Source organism: Lissotriton helveticus, chromosome 8 (assembly GCF_964261635.1).
Source record: "Lissotriton helveticus chromosome 8, aLisHel1.1, whole genome shotgun sequence".
NCBI classification, from domain to species: Eukaryota; Metazoa; Chordata; class Amphibia; order Caudata; family Salamandridae; genus Lissotriton; species Lissotriton helveticus.
Window position 1 is genome coordinate 23,972,014 of NC_136069.1, and position 18,865 is coordinate 23,990,878.

Below are 18,865 nucleotides of genomic sequence, written 5' to 3' on the forward strand. Positions count from 1 at the left end.
TTCTGCCCTCCGTAGTATGTTGTGCGGCCTTTGCCCATGCCAGCCTGCCATCTGTGGTCCGTGCCCCTCGATGGCCCCTTGGTCTGTGTGCATGCCTCTGCACCCTCCCTCCTGTTCTCTGTCGTCCGTTGTGCCACCATTGCCCCTGCTGCTTGCTTGTCCTCATGTTACCTTTCTAGAGCATTAACCTTAATTTCTATGACAAGAACCTCCTCATTTAGTTAATTACTAAAGATAAGTTTTTAGGGTTTACAGCTCCGAATCCTTCTGGATGGGATCAGGTGTGCCACAATCTTGTCATAAATAGATGTTAGCACTCTAGTTGTTTATCAGAGCACTGTGGGAAGCTTCATTAGCTCACTGGGGAGTTAACGGACAGGCTCCTTCTGGTGTTGGAAGGGCGTGTTTCAGTCTGGATCACAATGCTTTAGGATGGTGGAAAAGGCATTTGAGTACTCCTAGAAAATGTGTCCTCTCTTTAGCTTGCTAGAGCACTAACCATAATTTCTAAGACAAAATGACCATCCACACTTGCTTTTCTTTTCTAAACAAAATGCTTTGTTTTTCATTTTTATATCGATACTTCAGTCTTGAATACAGACTGCTAGCTCTCTAGTTCTTGATTAGCACACTTCGGAGGCTGCAATAGTACACTGTGATCTTAAATCTGAGGGGGTCGCCAGAGCTGCAGAGGTCAGGTTTCTAATCTTCTGATGATAGGACTCAGTTCAGTACACCAATATTGATTTAGGAAGCCAGTTGGACTGCAGCCCTAACACAAGCCTGCTGAGCAATCCTGCGCAGGCAGTGTTTTCTAATCACTATCAGTCATGTGGTGATTTCCGGGACATAGTGGCAATCCCAAAAAATATTTTGTTTATTGGGTGTTTCTTGTAAAGCGCACTGCGACTCCATGGAGTATCCTGGCGCTGAAGACCGCTGGGGAACCCGTCCTGGTTTTCCCTGTGAGATGGTCCCTTTCTGGGTAGCTCCAAGGTGAAACCAGGCATCCCTGGCGTCTGTGGGGGGAGGTTGTAGAGATGAGGCAAGCTTAATGCCCAGAGTTGCCGAGTGTGTTCCCTGGTTAGAGTAGGCACCGAGGCGAGAATTATCGAGTCCGTTTTGACCCTGGTCCACGACCCTGCCGCGTCGGGAATTGAACCCTGGTCCCGGGCCGTTCTCTGCTTACGGGTCTGCCGCCTCTAACCAGTGAGCCACACCACTCCACTGAACAACACACTCAAAGGTCGCATTAAAAACCGGACACATTTAATTTAAAATGTGTATTTTAAAACTCTCAGTCTAGTGTAGAAAACACGAAAGGTAAGGATTCAGAATGCAAATATAAAATCAAAACAAGAAAGACGTTTCTAGCATTTTAGCAAATTTCTGAATATATGAGTTCTATCCACATGTTGTAAACAATAGATTGATACTTTAAGGCGCCATAATGTAATGACTGCAATCATTTTATAGATGCCGGCCTGCACCGTGGCCTGCCATGATGAAATCAGCATTTTTGCTTGTACTCTAGGAACTTCACACTTTTCATTAGAGAGAAAAGAAAGCTAACAGCAGGCAAGAAATGAAAACAGACTAGATGAGAACTGTCAACGAACAGGCTGTGGCTTCTGGTACTACACGTCAGACTTTATCATCACAAGTCTGAGGAAGATGGTGTGAGTTTATAGAAAATGTGCCCTCATGTTAGCTCCTGGAGCACCTTCCGTAACCTCTAGAGAGAATAATGAGAGGAAGCAATCCTCTCTCAAATATGGTTCATCAAATCCTAGCCGAATGTCATTATGATGTGATTTTTATCGACTACCTCTCCTAGAAGGCCACTTCGTTGGCAAGATGGGAGGAAGAAGAAATATAAACGCGGTGAGAACACTTTGCTAAACATGTGCAATAATATCGGGATTTACTTTAATTAAATTCAAATTAAAATAAAAACATTTGGATAGTGCAGTATTACAGTGCTGAGATGACCCTAAATAAAGCTACAAAAATCAAAGTAATACCTAATGTCAGAACAGATTATTTTTAATCTACCCCCCTCAGGGTTGAATACAAATTCACTGACAATCAACCCTGGAATGCATAAATGAGTTAAATTAAACTAAGGGGCTCAGTTCCCACTAAAGAAGTCACACCAAATAAAAGCGAAAACAATCACAACATTCTTATTGTAAAAAAAGACAAAAGAGCATCTAGCAGTATGCGGCCAGTGGGCTCATAAACTACTGAGCTGCATGGGAAGCCACAATGTTTCACTTGAGCTCACTTGCAGTATTGCTGCCCAGTCTCAAGTAGTCTTGGCTGATCTGTGCGTGTGGGCTCATGTGCCTTAGCGCCTCACTACTGCATCTTCTTTATGTGCGTGGCACTGACCTGAATTTGAGTACTCGCGTGCCTCGATTTCCTGCTTCTTTGGCTATGTACACTATGTACTCTGCTGCGACCTTCGTCGGGGCTGTAACGCCTTCATCATTGCATCCGTCATCCCAGGCCCTACAAAGGTTAACTCCCTGTGAAGGCACCAAGCCGCTGAACTGTGGGTCTCCAGCCCTCTGTGCAGCGCTTTGTGGCCCATGGGGGCGGATGCTCTTTAATTCCCTTACTCAATGTGCACCCAACGGGGCCACTGTCACAGGGTTGCGCAATGTGACCTATCTTTACATGCCGGTCTTGAAATCCAGACACAGCGGCATCTCCTAAAAGGAAAGCAGAGGTAATTCAAAGAGATGAGAGGCTAACATTGGAAGAGAGCAAGGACCACAAAACACAATAGGCAATATAAGGAGATACAGGCAGGGAGGAGGTAGGGCTGGAAAAAGGGTAAGCAGAGATGAGGATCCACAATGCCAACAAAAACATGGACCAGGGACGGAGACACAAAGCGATGTCGGTGGAAAGTAGCTGCAGAGAAAACGAGAAAGGAACATTATAACCAGAAACCAGGCCTTTGGGCGGAGAGAGAGGAGTAAAGATCTCTTAGGGGCGTGGCCAAAGTAGCATAATGAGCATTACTGTCCAAGAGGTCTGGCCTATGTAACTAAGGGTGTGGCTTAAAAAATGAACTGACATCCTGTGCTTTACACAGTCATGATCAGTATTTGGGTTCCTCTCTATGAGTTTTCTGTTATTGCATCCAGACATGTCACACAATAAAAACACATATACCTTAAAATAAGCCACACCTATTGGCTTTGTCAACACTTGTTAGCAGTATAAGATAAAGGAAATGCAACAATGATTTTGTTGTGAAACATTAGTATTGAAAATGTTTCATTCTGAAAATGCGAGTCCCTGAAGTAAACATTACTCCGGTCTGCAGAAGGAGTAGTGACCTTCTGAGTGTCTCGGTCACTCCCATTCGCCCCTTTAAACGACTTTTTTTCGGTTGTCTCTCACTGTTAAACACTTATATTCATTTTATCAACACACCTTTCTAAAATCCTCCATCTGCATATCTCATATTTTCTCACAATTATCTTTTGGGTTTATGCGATTGTGTGGTGTACAGGAAGGCCAAGGATTGGATGTGCATGTAGTCTGTACATGTCTATGATCAGTTACTCCTAGACCTGGTCTGCTCTGTTTGTATGCTACATGTCTATGATCCACAGACCGGGACTCTGAGAAACTTGCACTGCCTTCTGCCTCCGCTTCAGAGCTCTTAGGCATGCGCTGCCATAAATACCCACCCACAACCTGAACTCACGCAGACACCTGGAGGCGACTCAGTTCAAAGTTTGCCCAAGAAGCATGTGTTGCTCGATAAAATAAACCTACAGAATCACATTGGGAAAAAAAATGCTCTTAAGGAATGGAAGTCAAAGGTGAAATGCAAACAGTGGAAGCATCGCTTATTTGCAATACCATATGGGTCTTTACTGTTACTATTGAAAAATTGATCAGTCTTTTGGCAGCAAAGTTAAGGATATGAACATAGAGTGAAGCCGGGGCCCGTTTCAAAGTCTGTTTTATATTACTGCGGGGTCGGAGACCTGGCCCACTTAAAGCCCTGCCAGTAACCCAAACCCTACACACATCAGCATTGCTGAGGAAGTCACAGACAAAAAGGACAGCGAGACGGGGTGACTGAAGCCTGCTGCTTCCTGGGCATTAAGTGAGAACGAGCCTTCGCATAGGTGAGCGCAGAAGTGAAACTGGAGGAGGCTTGGGGGCGAGCTATAGGACAGGGCATGGGGCAGACAACCATGAAAATCAGTTGTGTGTCAAAGCTCCGAACTACACTGAAAAGTAATTTTATGTTCAACTTAAGGATGTCTTAAGAATGGAAAAAGGAGGAATAGTACTGACAGAAAGATAATGGGGACTAGATAAGGGTAAAAGTATATTTTTCATCAGAGGTATTAGGAGACAAATGAAAGCTGACAAAAAGAATAAACTAGATAAAGGACGAGACGGGAACGTATGAAAGAAAGACAATAGCAGTAAAGATAGAAACCCAGATGAGATTGCAGAACTGCAATCATAGACATGTACTGGACTCCTTGTATATAGACCACCGGGGCCCTTGGGCACTTTTTTTGATGATTTACAGGCTGCACTTTCTGTTCCATGCATGCGATCAGCGCATTGCCTTTTGCTGGGGGATTTTAATTTGCACATGGACCTGGCAGCGGATCCAAATGCTGTTAAACTCCAAGAAGTCGCGGCACTGCTTGGCCTTGTTCCTTATATTGATAGCCCTACCCATAACAAAGGGCATATCTTAGATCAAATATTTTCTACCAGACAGATAGAAGTGTCTTCCCCGCTTCCAGTGTTATGGTCTGACCACTTCTTAATAAATGTTGATGTCCCTTACCATATCCCGTCAGGACAGAGAGGGCAGAGTGGCGTGACTCGTCGATCTAGAGCCTTCCACCAAATTTCGGTGGAAGCGATGACCGATGCTCTGCGCCTCCATCCATGCGAGCTCACAGATGATCTGGAATTAAATCTGGAGACGGTGCATAAGTGGCTGACCGCCAGATTTGACGAATTTGCTCCTATGAAGACAGCCAAATCATCCCATTGTTTAGCCTCCGCTCCGTGGTTTACCCCCTCACTTAGAAAAATGCCCAAGAGTGTAAAAAAACTGAAAGACTTTGGCGGCGAAAATACGAGTGGGAGGACAAACTAAGATACCGGGACATGATTAAAACTTATCATAAACATATTGCTGAGAGCAAACAAGGATATTTGTAGAATAGACGAAGCTATTAATACGAGTAAGGAACTTTTTAGAATAGTTAAGGAGTTCACTTCGCCTACTGCCTGCTCTCCTTCCCACTCTCATTCTGAAGAGTGGATAAGGCAACTTGCAGTCTTTTTTGCGCAAAAAATTAAGACGATTCAGGAGTCTTTCCCTGTTCCAGACCCCACATTGACAGCTTTTAGATCTATCTCTCTTCCCTCTTTGAGTGAAGATAATATGCCCATTTTGTCGGTTTTTCCTTCTATGACCTGTTCCACTTCCTATGATCTTCTATCCCGGCTTCAGTCAGGCTCACCTCTGGACCCTTGTCCGGCGAAATTTTTGGGTAGAGTGGCCTCAGCTGTTAATAGCTTGCTGAACCCTCTGCTGAATCTCTCCTTGTCCACGGGAGTGGTCCCTCCGGCATGGAAACATGCGTTGATTCTGCCACTCATCAAAAAGCCTTCTTTAGACCCCCTGATGCATGCTAATTACAGACCGATCTCCCTTCTCCCTGCTCTAGCGAAGGTTGTTGAAAAACATGTGCAGCTCTCGATTACCAACTTCATCGAGAGCAACAATATCCTCCATGACACACAATCGGGTTTTCGTGCTAATTATAGCACGGAGACTGCCCTTCTGGAGGTCACCGAAGCTATCAGGGAGACTCTCGATCTAGGGGGTAAGGCTGTATTAGTCATGTTGGATCTGTCGGCGGCTTTCGACACCGTCCCACATGACGGTCTCCTTTTAAGACTCTGGGAGATCGGGTTTCGTGGGACGGTGTTGGATTGGTTTAAATCCTTTCTCTCAGACCGCCGACAGGTGATCTGGGCACCACCGTTCTCCGCTGAAATGCCGCCGCTAGAGGTGGGGGTTCCCCAAGGGTCCATTCTGAGCCCCACCCTTTTTAATATCTATATGACCCTTCTGGCGGCGGTGGCGGAGGCTTTTGGTGCCCAGGTCATATCTTACGCTGACGACACCCAGCTCCTGTTCACTTGCAGGAAGGGAGAGGCTTTTGATGGGGCAAGAATCAGGGACTATCTCAGTTCTGTCTTTGCGTGGTTCCAACAGCATAGCTTAAAATGCAACTCAGACAAGTCTGAGTTGCTTTTTTTCGGGTGTGTTCCTGATCCATGCTGGAAATCATGGTGGCCTCAGGACATGTTCCCTCCTGAGAAAGTGTCGACGCAAGCCAAAAATCTTGGTGTGATTTGGGATGTCGACCTTTCTTTCAGAACCCAGATCAATGGGCTATCAGGGAAATGTTTCAGCATCCTGAGGATGCTTAGAAAATTTCTACCGATGCAATCCCTGCAATACAAAAAAATTGTGGTTCAGGCGTTAATAGGATCACGACTTGATTACGCTAACGCCTTGTATGCGGGATTGCCGAAATATCTGTTGACAAGATTACAAATAGTTCAGAATTCGGCTGCAAGAGCCATTTTTGGCCTTCCACGTAGAGCTAGAGCCTCCAATCTGCTCAAAGAGTTACACTGGCTCCCCATCTCTAAAAGAGTAATTTTTAAAACTCTTACTCTGGCGTTTAAAGCCCTTCACTCTGTAGGTCCTAATTATATCAAGAAGCGAATGGCTTTTTATGCACCTAGGAGGATGCTGCGATCGGCACCTTCAGCTACGATTGTGGTCCCGCCTATCAAACGTGCTCGGATGGGAGGACGGTCTTTCTGCTATCTAGCGGCCCTCCATTGGAATGGGCTCCCGATCTCGCTGAGGAAAGCCAACAGTCTCCTCATCTTTAGAAAGGAGCTGAAGACGTGGCTCTTTTCCGCGTGACTTCCATGACCACTTATAAGCCGCTGTTGGGATGTTTTGGGACTCAGGTCTCTTTGCCAAAGCGCCGGGACACCCCCTAGGGTAGCCGTGCGCTATAGAAGAGATCGCACATAACATAACATAACATAGCAGAAAGAGCTCTGAGTTAAGAATTCAGGTAAATAAACGGTAGGAGAAAGCAGGGTTGCTTAAATTCCTTATTCTCAATGGCAGTATTTTTATTTTTATTTACCTACCTGTGCAGTCTTTGAGGGTCTTTCTGTCATGGACGTGTCCAAGGCCAACCACTGTGGAACTCCACAGTGAAGAAAAAGAAAGAGACTTTGAGACTTTAGTGTTTGTCTGTAAGACTTCCCTGTGGTGGAAAGCCTGTGCTATAAAGAGAACACAAAGAAGGAATTAAATTCTCATTCAATCCCTTCTTCAATCAATTGCAAGGATGCAATGACCTCCAACCTTCCCCCTCATTCAGAATTGCAACTGCTATTTCCAGAACCAAAGCGGACAAGAAGAGAGACTGTTGCCCAGGCAGGGTCGTTTTCCAGCATGGCCAGCCAAAGAGCTGTGTGACCCCCTACAGAGCCGAGAGCTGGGTAAGATCAGTGATTGCCAGCCTGACTTGCAAAGACAGCTGCTGAACGTTGGCTGATTCTGTGGAATTCCAATTAAAACTGTTCGAATACTCGCGAGACTCGCTAGAGCGCAACAAATAAAAAATCCGGTCAGCAATGGAAGAAGCAGAAATTGGCTGGAGGAGCAGTGCGTGGTATGTGGAAACACTTATGAAAGTCTACCATAACCCTGTAATGATGCCGAGACACACCACAACTGGAAAGTACTGCACCCCGCAGTATAAAGAACACTGGGTGCCGCGTCCCTGCATCAGAAGTCCCTTCAAACATGTAATGAAGGTCTGACCAATTTTATTTAATGTGAATACATTTGCATTTCTATTTTAAAAAAGAATACAATTTCATGAGCATTATATTTATTGTGAGTGATAAATATGCCACCTGAATAAGGTTTTATAGCTCGCTTCGCCCTCCACACAGAAGCCTTAACTGGTCTGTTTCACTAGCCTCTGAAATTCAACAAACACGCAGCAGTATATCTCCTCTGGCTCCGGAGACAACAGCAGTACTTGTCAGAAGGTTTGCTTAGTTGCCCTTGCGTCCCACTAGCCTTTGCACTACTCTGAGATGTGAAAAAAATCTAAATTTGCCAGGTCTCAGAAATTGCAAACTGTATGCTGAGTTGTTATTAAGCTGACAAATAATGTTAAAAAAATAGAGAAGCCAATACTTACAAAGGGGGAATGAAAGATAACTGCGGTCTCTTTATATAAAATCACAGTGATTTTGTTTGGTATATTTTTCTAACTAAGTGATTTCTGTTTTTACAGGTGCAGCAGTTTCTGAATTTGACATGTTCCCTCTAAGCAGAGAGGTTGGCCAATATCCAGTAGATCCTCTGAACACAGAGACCAGGGAGTCCACTTATCCGCTCCGCACAGGTCAGAACAACTCATCATGATATAATAGTACGCAATGATATATACATTCTTCAGATGACACGGGCAGGGCTGTACACTGCCTTTACAAGAGTGAGAGTAAAGACAGAGTAAAAGTCTTTCCAACCTCATCTGAGTCCCTAAAGTCTCTCTTTACAACCACAAGTATGACCCTCTTGGTGCCACTTATATACACGTATACGTGACATTATGGTCTTAATCTGTCTTTTCATGAGGCTAGAACCGTACAAATGTGCTTGGGGCGACGGATCTAAGATCTGCTTCTCGAGAACAGCAGCCACTTCGATCCCCAAGTGAACAAAGATTCCCTTATAATGTCCTGATAATTTGTTGTTTTTTGTTGACAGGACAGCATTTTCATGCCTATTGCATCTTTCACCAGCGAACACATTCATGGAGTTTAGTGTTAAAGCGGCCATGGTTCAGGGGTGTTATGTCTTCCTCTGCAGCCTCTGTTCTCCCAGCAGTCAGAGGGCCCCTGTTTTGTTTGCTTGATAGGCGTCTGCCTATTTGAAAGTCAAGAATCTTTTGAACATATTTTTCAGAGAGAGGCATAGTTTGTCTTCCACCACAAGCAGACACAGGTAGCTTAATGAGACGTTTATTCCCTAATATACATCCTCTGCAGACAAGATAACAGCTTGTTGATTCTGTCAATAACACGCAGCATGGAGAATAGCACGTCCTTATTACTCAATTTAGCATCGCAACTGGTAACCCTAGCATTTGTATCCACCGCTTTCCTGAATCGCGCTGAAAGGTTTTCCCACCTCACCGAAGCCCATTTCTCGCCCAATACAACCCATCCATGTGCCACATCCAAAAGTGTTCCCTACAGTCGAGCACTCAGCTTTCTCTATTGTCTTTAGTGTATACGACCCATCCATGTGCCACATCCAAACGCGTTCCCTACAGTCGAGCACTCAGCTTTCTTTATTGTCTTTAGTGTATACCACCCATCCATGTGCCACATCCATGCGTGTTCCCTACAGTCGAGCACCCAGCTTTCTTTATTGTTTTTAGTGTATACAACCCATCCATGTGCCACATCCAAACGCGTTCCCTATAGTCCACCATCCAGATTTCATTATTGTCTTTAGATTGTACAACCCATCCATGTGCCACATACAAACGTGTTACCTATAGTCGGACACCCAGCTTTCTTTATTGTCTTTAGTGTGCACAACCCATCCATTGCCACATCCAAACGCGTTCCCTACAGTTGAGCACCCAGCTTTCTTTATTGTCTTTAGTGTGTACAACCCATCCATTGCCACATCCAAACGCGTTCCCTACAGTCGAGCACTCCGCTTTCTCTATTGTCTTTAGTGTATACGACCCATCCATGTGCCACATCCATGTGCGTTCCCTACAGTCGAGCACTCCGCTTTCTCTATTGTCTTTAGTGTATACGACCCATCCATGTGCCACATCCAAACGCGTTCCCTACAGTCGAGCACTCAGCTTTCTCTATTGTCTTTAGTGTATACGACCCATCCATGTGCCACATCCATGTGCGTTCCCTACAGTCGAGCACCCAGCTTTCTTTATTGTTTTTAGTGTGTACAACCCATCCATGTGCCACATCCAAACGCGTTCCCTATAGTCGACTATCCAGATTTCATTATTGTCTTTAGATTGTACAACCCATCCATGTGCCACATACAAACGTGTTACCTATAGTCGAGCACCCAGCTTTCTTTATTGTTTTTAGTGTGTACAACCCATCCATGTGCCACATCCAAACGCGTTCCCTATATTCCACCATCCAGATTTTATTATTGTCTTTAGATTGTACAACCCATCCATGTGCCACATCCAAACGCGTTCCCTATAGTCGACTATCCAGATTTCATTATTGTCTTTAGATTGTACAACCCATCCATGTGCCACATACAAACGTGTTACCTATAGTCGAGCACCCAGCTTTCTTTATTGTTTTTAGTGTGTACAACCCATCCATGTGCCACATCCAAACGCGTTCCCTATAGTCCACCATCCAGATTTTATTATTGTCTTTAGATTGTACAACCCATCCATGTGCCACATACAAACGTGTTACCTATAGTCGGTGTTGGACCTGCGATGGGCAAGCCCAGCACAAAGGGGGTAGCTTGGCTCAAGTGACAAGGCAAGTGAAGGCTGTAGTGTTAAGCTGGCTCTGACCCAATAATAACTCCTTGTACATCCACACCAAAAAGAAGGACACCACACCACTGCTGTAGAAAAATACGATTCCTTTATATAAAAGTTCTTTGTTGTAAATAGGGTTGTCTGGGAAAGCACATATACATTTCTTTTGGTCATACAGTTCTGGTAATAAATAGTATTAATAAATAGAATAGTTTCACTGCCTGTTGACGACCCGCCACGGACTTTTGGACCCTAATAACTGCAATGTTCCTGCTACTCGCCCTATTATATTATAAAATTAACCTTCACTTTTCCTACTCATGGTGGTTTCCTTGTGGCTTTCTGCCTCGCCTTGTTGCATCTGTTATATCGGAGACCTGCTGGAGCTTCTCTCCTGGCCTATGTGCTAATACAGTGTGGTGGCCGGCCCGAAGGGTTGTAGGCCCGTATTTGTCAGCTATTTCTGCACAATAAAGGTTTTAAAAAAAAAAAAAATAGAATAACTTCAGGAATGAGGATCACAATAAATATCAGAATAAATATCAGAATAAATATCAGAATAAATATTGGATTATTTAAATAAACAACCACATGTTTCTTCTGGTATCGCTGCCACCAATTAAATACTTTCGAATCATTACATCTGCAATACGTTTCAAATGGGAAAGATAACTCTTACAGTTTATGCTGTTTTCAATGACCAGGTATACGGCTTCTCTGAGCACAAAATAAGGTTTGGGACTCTTTAATAATCACTCATGGCGTATGCGCGTATATCTAGAAGGCAAGGAAACACAGTAAATACATCATTTGCACTCGGCGGTCACGGGATAGGATCTCTGCTTTGCCGGTGAAGTCTATGCGCGCCTACGGGCTTTAGCACCACTTGAGCACAGGCGGCACCAGTTCAAAGTCATTAGACTGACGAACGGGCTGCCGGAGAGGTCACACAACCTTCGCGCACAGTCAAATAAATGCCGGTTCACAGTTCCTTCACAACGCTGCATTCACTATGAGGAAACGGGCCCACCTCACATCGGCTGCAGTCAAGATACGATTCAGTCGGCAGCACTCCTCTCGTTAGCGACGGGGCTCTCAGGGGCTCCACGGACCTCCCTCCGACTTCCGCATACAGGGGGGTTCCCGCCCACAGCCACAGCTCACGGGTCACTGGGGAGTGGCAGAGACGCTAGTCCCGCCCAACGAAGGCCGGCCTTTCCCCGCCCCGGCGCACCACCTCACCTTCTATCTGCGCAGGAAGCGCTCTACGCTGGTGGGGCTCGGAGACGTCCGAGCTCCCCTCTAGAGGCACCTGACGCGAAGGGGGGGCACAGCTGACGATCGCGGTCGCGGCGAACTTGCTCTCGCCTCGCGACTCGATAAGTCGATCACAGTTCACAACCGGGGGGAGGGGGCGGAGAGGCACACGAATCTGGCCACAGTCTTTGGGGGCAATGAGGGACTCGCTGGGCAGGCGCTGTAGGCGCTAGATCTCTTCTCACGTAGCTGACTGGAACGCCAGTCAGACACAACGCCAGCAACCCTTTGCTGCTCTACTGCCTGCGCTACCAGCCACCTCAGGGGTCAACAGGGCAGGTGTCAATCTGGTGTCAAGTCTGGAATCTCTTCTCTAATCTGAACTTCATCATCATCATCTTCTTCTAAAATGGCCGCCAGAGACTGGGCCTTATATAGCCAGGTCCCTGGGGTACTGGCACGAGCCAGAAGGTTCTAGACCCTTCTCTGGCTTTGACAATGACATGGCACTCTTGAGGGGTATTTAGGACACTCACAGCCACCGTACTGGGGTTCTAGAGCAGCCATTTTGTGTACCTGAGGAAAATAAAGGAATTCCTGTCAGAAATGTGCGCCAACCAAAGGGTGCCAAAACCTCAAAAGGCCAGGGTTCATGAAGGCTCCAATGGGAGTCACTTCACATGAGGAAAAAGGGTGTCCACCATTTTAAGTTCATTTACACAGGTTGACAACCCCAGCTTGTAATGCCACAGGTTTGGGCCAGGCGCCTTGTAAATAGGTGCCACAAACCTTGTGAGCAACTGGGCGTCAAGGAACATCTAACCCCATGAAACAACACATAAAAGGTCCTGGTAGACAAATAAAAAGCGACAAATTTTGGGAGGTACAGGGGAACAAAAGAAATCATAGTGGTGAGGGGACTCTCAGAAGCAGACGGGTCTAACACGCGTCCCCCCCAGCTGAAAGTGGGCAGAGCTACCCAACCCCTTGGGAGTCCTCAACACTAAGGCGGAAATACCTGGAGAGACCGTCTGCATTGGCGTGGTCAACTCCGGGCCTGTGTTCCACCCGAAAGTCCATTCCCTGTAGGGAGATAGAGAACCTCAACAGTTTGGGATTTTCCCCCTTCATTTGCATGAGCCAACAAAAGGGTTGGTGGTCTGTCTGAACAAGGAAGTGTGAACCAAACAAATATGGTCGCAGCTTCTTCAGTGCCCAGACCACCGCAAAGGCTTCCAGCTCGATGGTACTCCACCTCTGTTCCCGGGGAAGCAGTCTTCGTGACAGAAAGACCACGGGCTGATCCAGACCCTCTTCATTGAGTTGCGATAGCACCGCCCCAATGCCAATTTCGGATGCATCTGTCTGGACAATGAACTCTTTTGAAAAATCTGGAGCCTTCAGGACTGGAGCTTTACACAATGCTTGTTTCAGAGTGTCGAAGGCTCGCTGGCAAGCCTCCGTCCAAATGACTCTCCTGGGTTGCTTTTTGGCCGTGAGTTCTGTAAGGGGTGCCACGATAGTGCCATACCCCTTCACGAATCGTCCGTAGTAACCTGTGAGGCCCAGGAAGGCTCGGACCTCAGTCTGGGTCTTGGGGGGGTTTCCAGGGCATGATTGCCTCAATCTTCGCCTGAAGGGGCTGTACCGTTCCCCGGCCCACCAAGTGTCCTAAGTACACTACCGACCACTGTCCAATCTGACATTTGCTGGCCTTGATCGTCAAGCCAGCCCGTTCCAGGGTTTGGAGAACGGCTTGCAAGTGCTGCAAGTGATCCTCCCAGCTGCTACTGAAGGCAGCTATGTCATCCAAGTAAGCAGCAGAGAATGACTCCATCCCGGTGAGGATCGTGTTCACCAGCCGCTGAAAAGTGGCAGGAGCGTTCTTGAGCCCAAAGGGCATGACGCAAAACTGGTAGTGTCCATCAGGTGTGGAGAAGGCTGACCTTTCCTTGGCTCCATTAGACATGGGAATCTGCCAGTACCCTGCAGTGAGGTCAATGGTACTGAGATATTGGGCAGCTCCCAACCGGTCAATCAATTCATCCGCCCGAGGGATCGGATGAGCATCCGTTTTGGTTACCGAATTTAGTCCTCGGTAGTCCACACAGAATCTCAATTCTGGGGTGGTGCCAGGTGGGGCAGCTTTAGGAACTAACACCACCGGGCTAGACCAAGGGCTACTTGAAGGTTCGATGACTCCTAGCTCCAGCATCTTAGCTACTTCGCTTTGGATACTGGCCTTCACCTTGTCAGACAGCCGGTAAGACTTTGACTTCACAGGTGGGCTGTCCCCTGTGTCCACGTCATGGGTACACAAGTGGGTCTTATCCGGGACAAGGGAGAACAGAGGAGCCAATGACCCCAAGACCTGGCGACATTCCTCCTGCTGCTCACGAGTCAGGGTTGGCGAGAGTTTCACTCCGTCCACTGACCCATCCTTTTCTTGAGACGCAAAAAGGTCGGGGAGAGGCTCCGTGTCCTCTTCCTCCGATCCGTCAGTCACCATAACCAACATGACTTCGGGCCTCTCGTAGTGGGGCTTGAGGCGATTGGCATGTAACACCCGATGCGGATGCCGAGGGGTCTTTACGTCCACCAGATAGGTAGACTTGCCCTTCTTCTCCAATACCTCGTAGGTGCCTGTCCAACGATCCTGGAGGGCACTCAGCTCTCCAGGCTCCATCACCCACACCTTCTGGCCAGGCTCCAACTCCACTGGGTGAACGTTGTGGTCATACCACGCTTTCATAACTGCCTGACTGGCTTCCAAGTTGTCAGAAGCTTGCTTCCACAACTTAGCCATTTGGCTTCGGATGGCCAGCATGTAGCTCACCACATCCTGGGGAACTTTCCGGGGAGACCTTTCCTAGGAGTCCCTCACCAGGCTGAGAGGTCCACGTACAGGGTGCCCGTACAAAAGCTCGAAGGGGCTGAAGCCCACTCCCTTTTGCGGCACTTCCCTGTAGGAAAAGAGCAAACAGGGTAGGAGGACGTCCCATTTCCTCCGCAGGCTTTCGGGTAGACTTCTGAGCATACCCTTCACGGTTTGGTTGAACCTTTCCACAAGACCATTGGTCTGTGGGTGATAAGGAGTGGTGAACCTGTAAGTCACTCCACACTCCTTCCACATGGCCCGCATATATGCTGACAGGAAGTTGGTCCCCCTGTCGGACACAACTTCCTTGGGGAATCCCACTCGGGTAAAGATCCCCATCAGGGCCTTGGCCACTACTGGTGCAGTAATGGTTCTCAGAGGAATTGCCTCTGGATACCTTGTGGCGTGATCCACCAGGACCAGGATAAACCTGTGACCGGATGATGTAGGTGGATCTAGGGGCCCAGCAATGTCGATGCCCATCCTTTCAAAGGGGGTGCCAACGACGGGAAGTGGTTCCAGGGGAGCCTTCAGCTTCGTCCCTGTTTTCCCACTGGCTTGGCATGACACGCACGACCGACTGTATGTGTCGGACGCCATCCTCATTCGAGGCCAATAAAAGTGGGGGACAAGCCGGGCAAAGGTCTTGTCCTGACCCAAGTGTCCTGCCAAGGTAATCTCATGAGCCAACTCTAATAGGAAGGCTCGGTAACACTGTGGGACTACCAGGGCCCGTGACAATCCGTGCACTGGCGCCCTGGGTTCACTGTAGAGGAGACCATCCTCCCAGTAAACACGATAGTTCCCAGACTCGTTACCTGCTGCCTGGGCTTCAGCCTGTTGCCTCAGACCCTCGAGGGTGGGACATTCCCTTTGTCCCTTGCTCAGTTCCTCCCTGGATGGTCCTCCTTCCATTCGCCACTCAGCGGGGATAGGCAAGTCCTCCAACGGAACCATGTCCTCTTCCGCGGACTCCGGGTCCACCTCTACAGGTGGCCTATCCGTCTCACGGGGCATGGACATCGAGGCAGGCTCCTCCTGTCCTCGAATTGTTCCCTCATCAGCAGCTGGGTGGGCCATTGTTCCAGGCTCCAACCCACGCGACTTCTCCTCCCGAGCAGCCGCAGACCTGGTACTCACACAGGCCCAATCAGGTGTACCCAGCATCTCAGTATGAGTCCGGTATTCCACCTCCTTCCAAGCATTGTGCTCCATATCATTGCCCAGCAAATAATCGACTGGCACGGCGGGGCTTACGGCTACTCGAAGTGAACCTGCAACCCCTCCCCACTCAAAGGGAACCTCGGCCACAGGATAGTGGCCCATTCTGCCGTCAGCCATCGCGGCTGGATGAAGTACGCCTAGAATCACCTGCTCCGAGGACACCAGATGACTCCTTACCATAGTCATACTGGCTCCTGTATCTCTCAGAGCTTCCCCTCTATGGCCATTGATGGTGACCCATTGCCCATACTTGGTAGTATTTGAGGGCACCTGGATCTTTGGAACCACCTCCCGATCACCCAGGGACACTAAGGTGACACCCGCCCACTCCCCCCCCTTAACTAAGGGCATCTCCTCCCCGAGCGCTACACTAGCGACTCCCGGGGCCTTTCCTCCAGTGGGAGGGGGTGGTCTCTTTGGGCATTTCACGTCTCCCTTATAATGTCCAATACCACCGCACTCATAGCAATGGATAACCCTTGGCTGCTGACTCTGGCCAGGATTAGGGTTCTTCTGCGGGTTAGCCTTAGAAGTGGAGAAGAAACTTTTCCCCTTAAAGGTATTTTGGGGGCCTTTGGAGAACTCCTGCTTCTTGTTATCTCCCCCCTCTTTCTTCTGGGGAGCGCCCTGTTTGGACTTCTGCGAATCTCCTCCCGTCCCCTTCGTGGACACTCGGGTACTTGCCCAAATGTCCGCCTCCTCAGCAAGCTTACGGGGGCAAGTAAGTTTGCTGTCTACCAGGTGTTGCCTCAGCTCGGGAAGACATTTCTCGAGTAGATGTTCCTTGAGTATCAGGTCGTACAACCCTCGATAGTCCTCCACCTCATTACCTTGGACCCACCCATCCTGGGCTTTCTTGGCAAAATCCAGGAAGTCAACCCAATTCTGTGAGCTCAGCTTGTGGCTGCCCCTAAACCTTTGCCGGTATTTCTCGGGGGTCAACCCAAACTTCCTGATGAGCGCCACCTTCATGGCGGGGTAATTAACCTGTTCCTCCCGGTCTAGGGCCAATAGGGCATCCCTACCTGTCGGAGGCATGTACCGGTATAATCCACCACCCCAATGCTTCTCATGGATCCCATGGGCTCTTAAGGAGACCTCATAGGCTGCCAGCCACTTGGCTATGTCATCTCCAGCGGTATAACTGGCGACTACGTCCTTGGGTAAATGGGGCCTGGGCTCCCTGGCAAATTCCTTTGACTCGACACCCTTCGGAGTGATGTTAGGGGCCTGGAATTCAGGCTCTCGTAGCTTGAACTCGTGTTCCAGCCTCCTCCCCTCCCTCCTTTCTTCCAACTCCATTTTTGCTATTTCCCACCTTAACAGTCTTTCCTCTCTCCTGTCAGCTAACTCGGTTTCTGACAACCCTCTCAATGACACACTGCTGCCCTCCCGTGAGGTTGCCTTGGGGCTGATTGACATCTCACCCACCCCCGGGGACATTCCGCAGTCCTATCAATGACAGTACCTCTGTCCGATTCCTCCTCCTCCACCGTTCCCTCCGTGTGTGCTTCCACCCATGCTCGCAGACTAGTACGGATCTCCTCTCTTTTGGCCCCTCGCCTGACAAACACTCCCCTCTCCTGACAGAAATCCTTGAGCTGTGCCACAGTATAGGTCTCCAGCTCTGACATTTCGAATTCCATCTTGTCAGTGAAAAGTGTGGACAACCACCCCGAAGTAGGTGACCAGGATAAGAACTTTGAGGGTCACTTCCACCCACCTCCAGGAAAGAATTTGGAAAAAGCAAAACGTTGAATTTGAGGGCCGCTAGGAGAAAACTCCGGGTGTGTACCTGTGGTGCACACTGAATTATTATGGGGTTCAAAACAAGCACGGCTCGCAATCCCACCCGCTGAGCACCAATTTTATGCTGGACCTGCGATGGGCAAGCCCAGCACAAAGGGGGTAGCTTGGCTCAAGTGACAAGGCAAGTGAAGGCTGTAGTGTTAATCCGGCTCTGACCCAATAATAACTCCTTGTACATCCACACCAAAAAGAAGGACACCACACCACTGCTGTAGAAAAATACGATTCCTTTATATAAAAGCTCTTTGTTGTAAATAGGGTTGTCTGGGAAAGCACATATACATTTCTTTTGGTCATACAGTTCTGGTAATAAATAGTATTAATAAATAGAATAACCTCAGGAATGAGGATCACAATAAATATCAGAATAAATATCAGAATAAATATCAGAATAAATATCAGAATAAATATCAGAATAAATATTGTTCATTTAAATAAGCAACCACATGTTTCTTCTGGTATCGCTGCCACCAATTAAATACTTTCGAATCATTACATCTGCAATACGTTTCAAATGGGAAAGATAACTCTTACAGTTTATGCTGTTTTCAATGACCAGGTATACGGCTTCTCTGAGCACAAAATAAGGTTTGGGACTCTTTAATAATCACTCAAGGCGTATGCGTGTATATCTAGAAGGCAAGGAAACATAGTAAATACATCATTTGCACTCGGCGGTCACCGGGATAGGATCTCTGCTTTGCCGGTGAAGTCTATGCGCGCCTACGGGCTTTAGCACCACTTGAGCACAGGCGGCACCAGTTCAAAGTCATTAGACTGACGAACGGGCTGCCGGAGAGGTCACACAACCTTCGCGCACAGTCAAATAAATGCCGGTTCACAGTTCCTTCACAACGCTGCATTCACTATGAGGAAACGGGCCCACCTCACATCGGCTGCAGTCAAGATACGATTCAGTCGGGCACAGCACTCCTCTCGTTAGCGACGGGGCTCTCAGGGGCTCCACGGACCTCCCTCCGACTTCCGCATACAGGGGGGTTCCCGCCCACAGCTACAG

The 18,865-nt window shown here is 48.0% G+C and overlaps 1 protein-coding gene across 2 annotated transcripts in view; it reads left to right on the plus strand.

The window, feature by feature from the left end:
• LOC144772249 (uncharacterized) overlaps nt 1–18,865 on the plus strand; it is a 214,218-nt gene that overhangs the window by 71,777 nt on the left and 123,576 nt on the right. For both annotated transcript variants that reach the window (XM_078656465.1, XM_078656466.1), the window contains exon 4: nt 8,418–8,528. In XM_078656465.1, the coding sequence (XP_078512591.1) occupies nt 8,418–8,528 (111 nt within the window). The remainder of the gene's footprint in view (nt 1–8,417; nt 8,529–18,865) is intronic.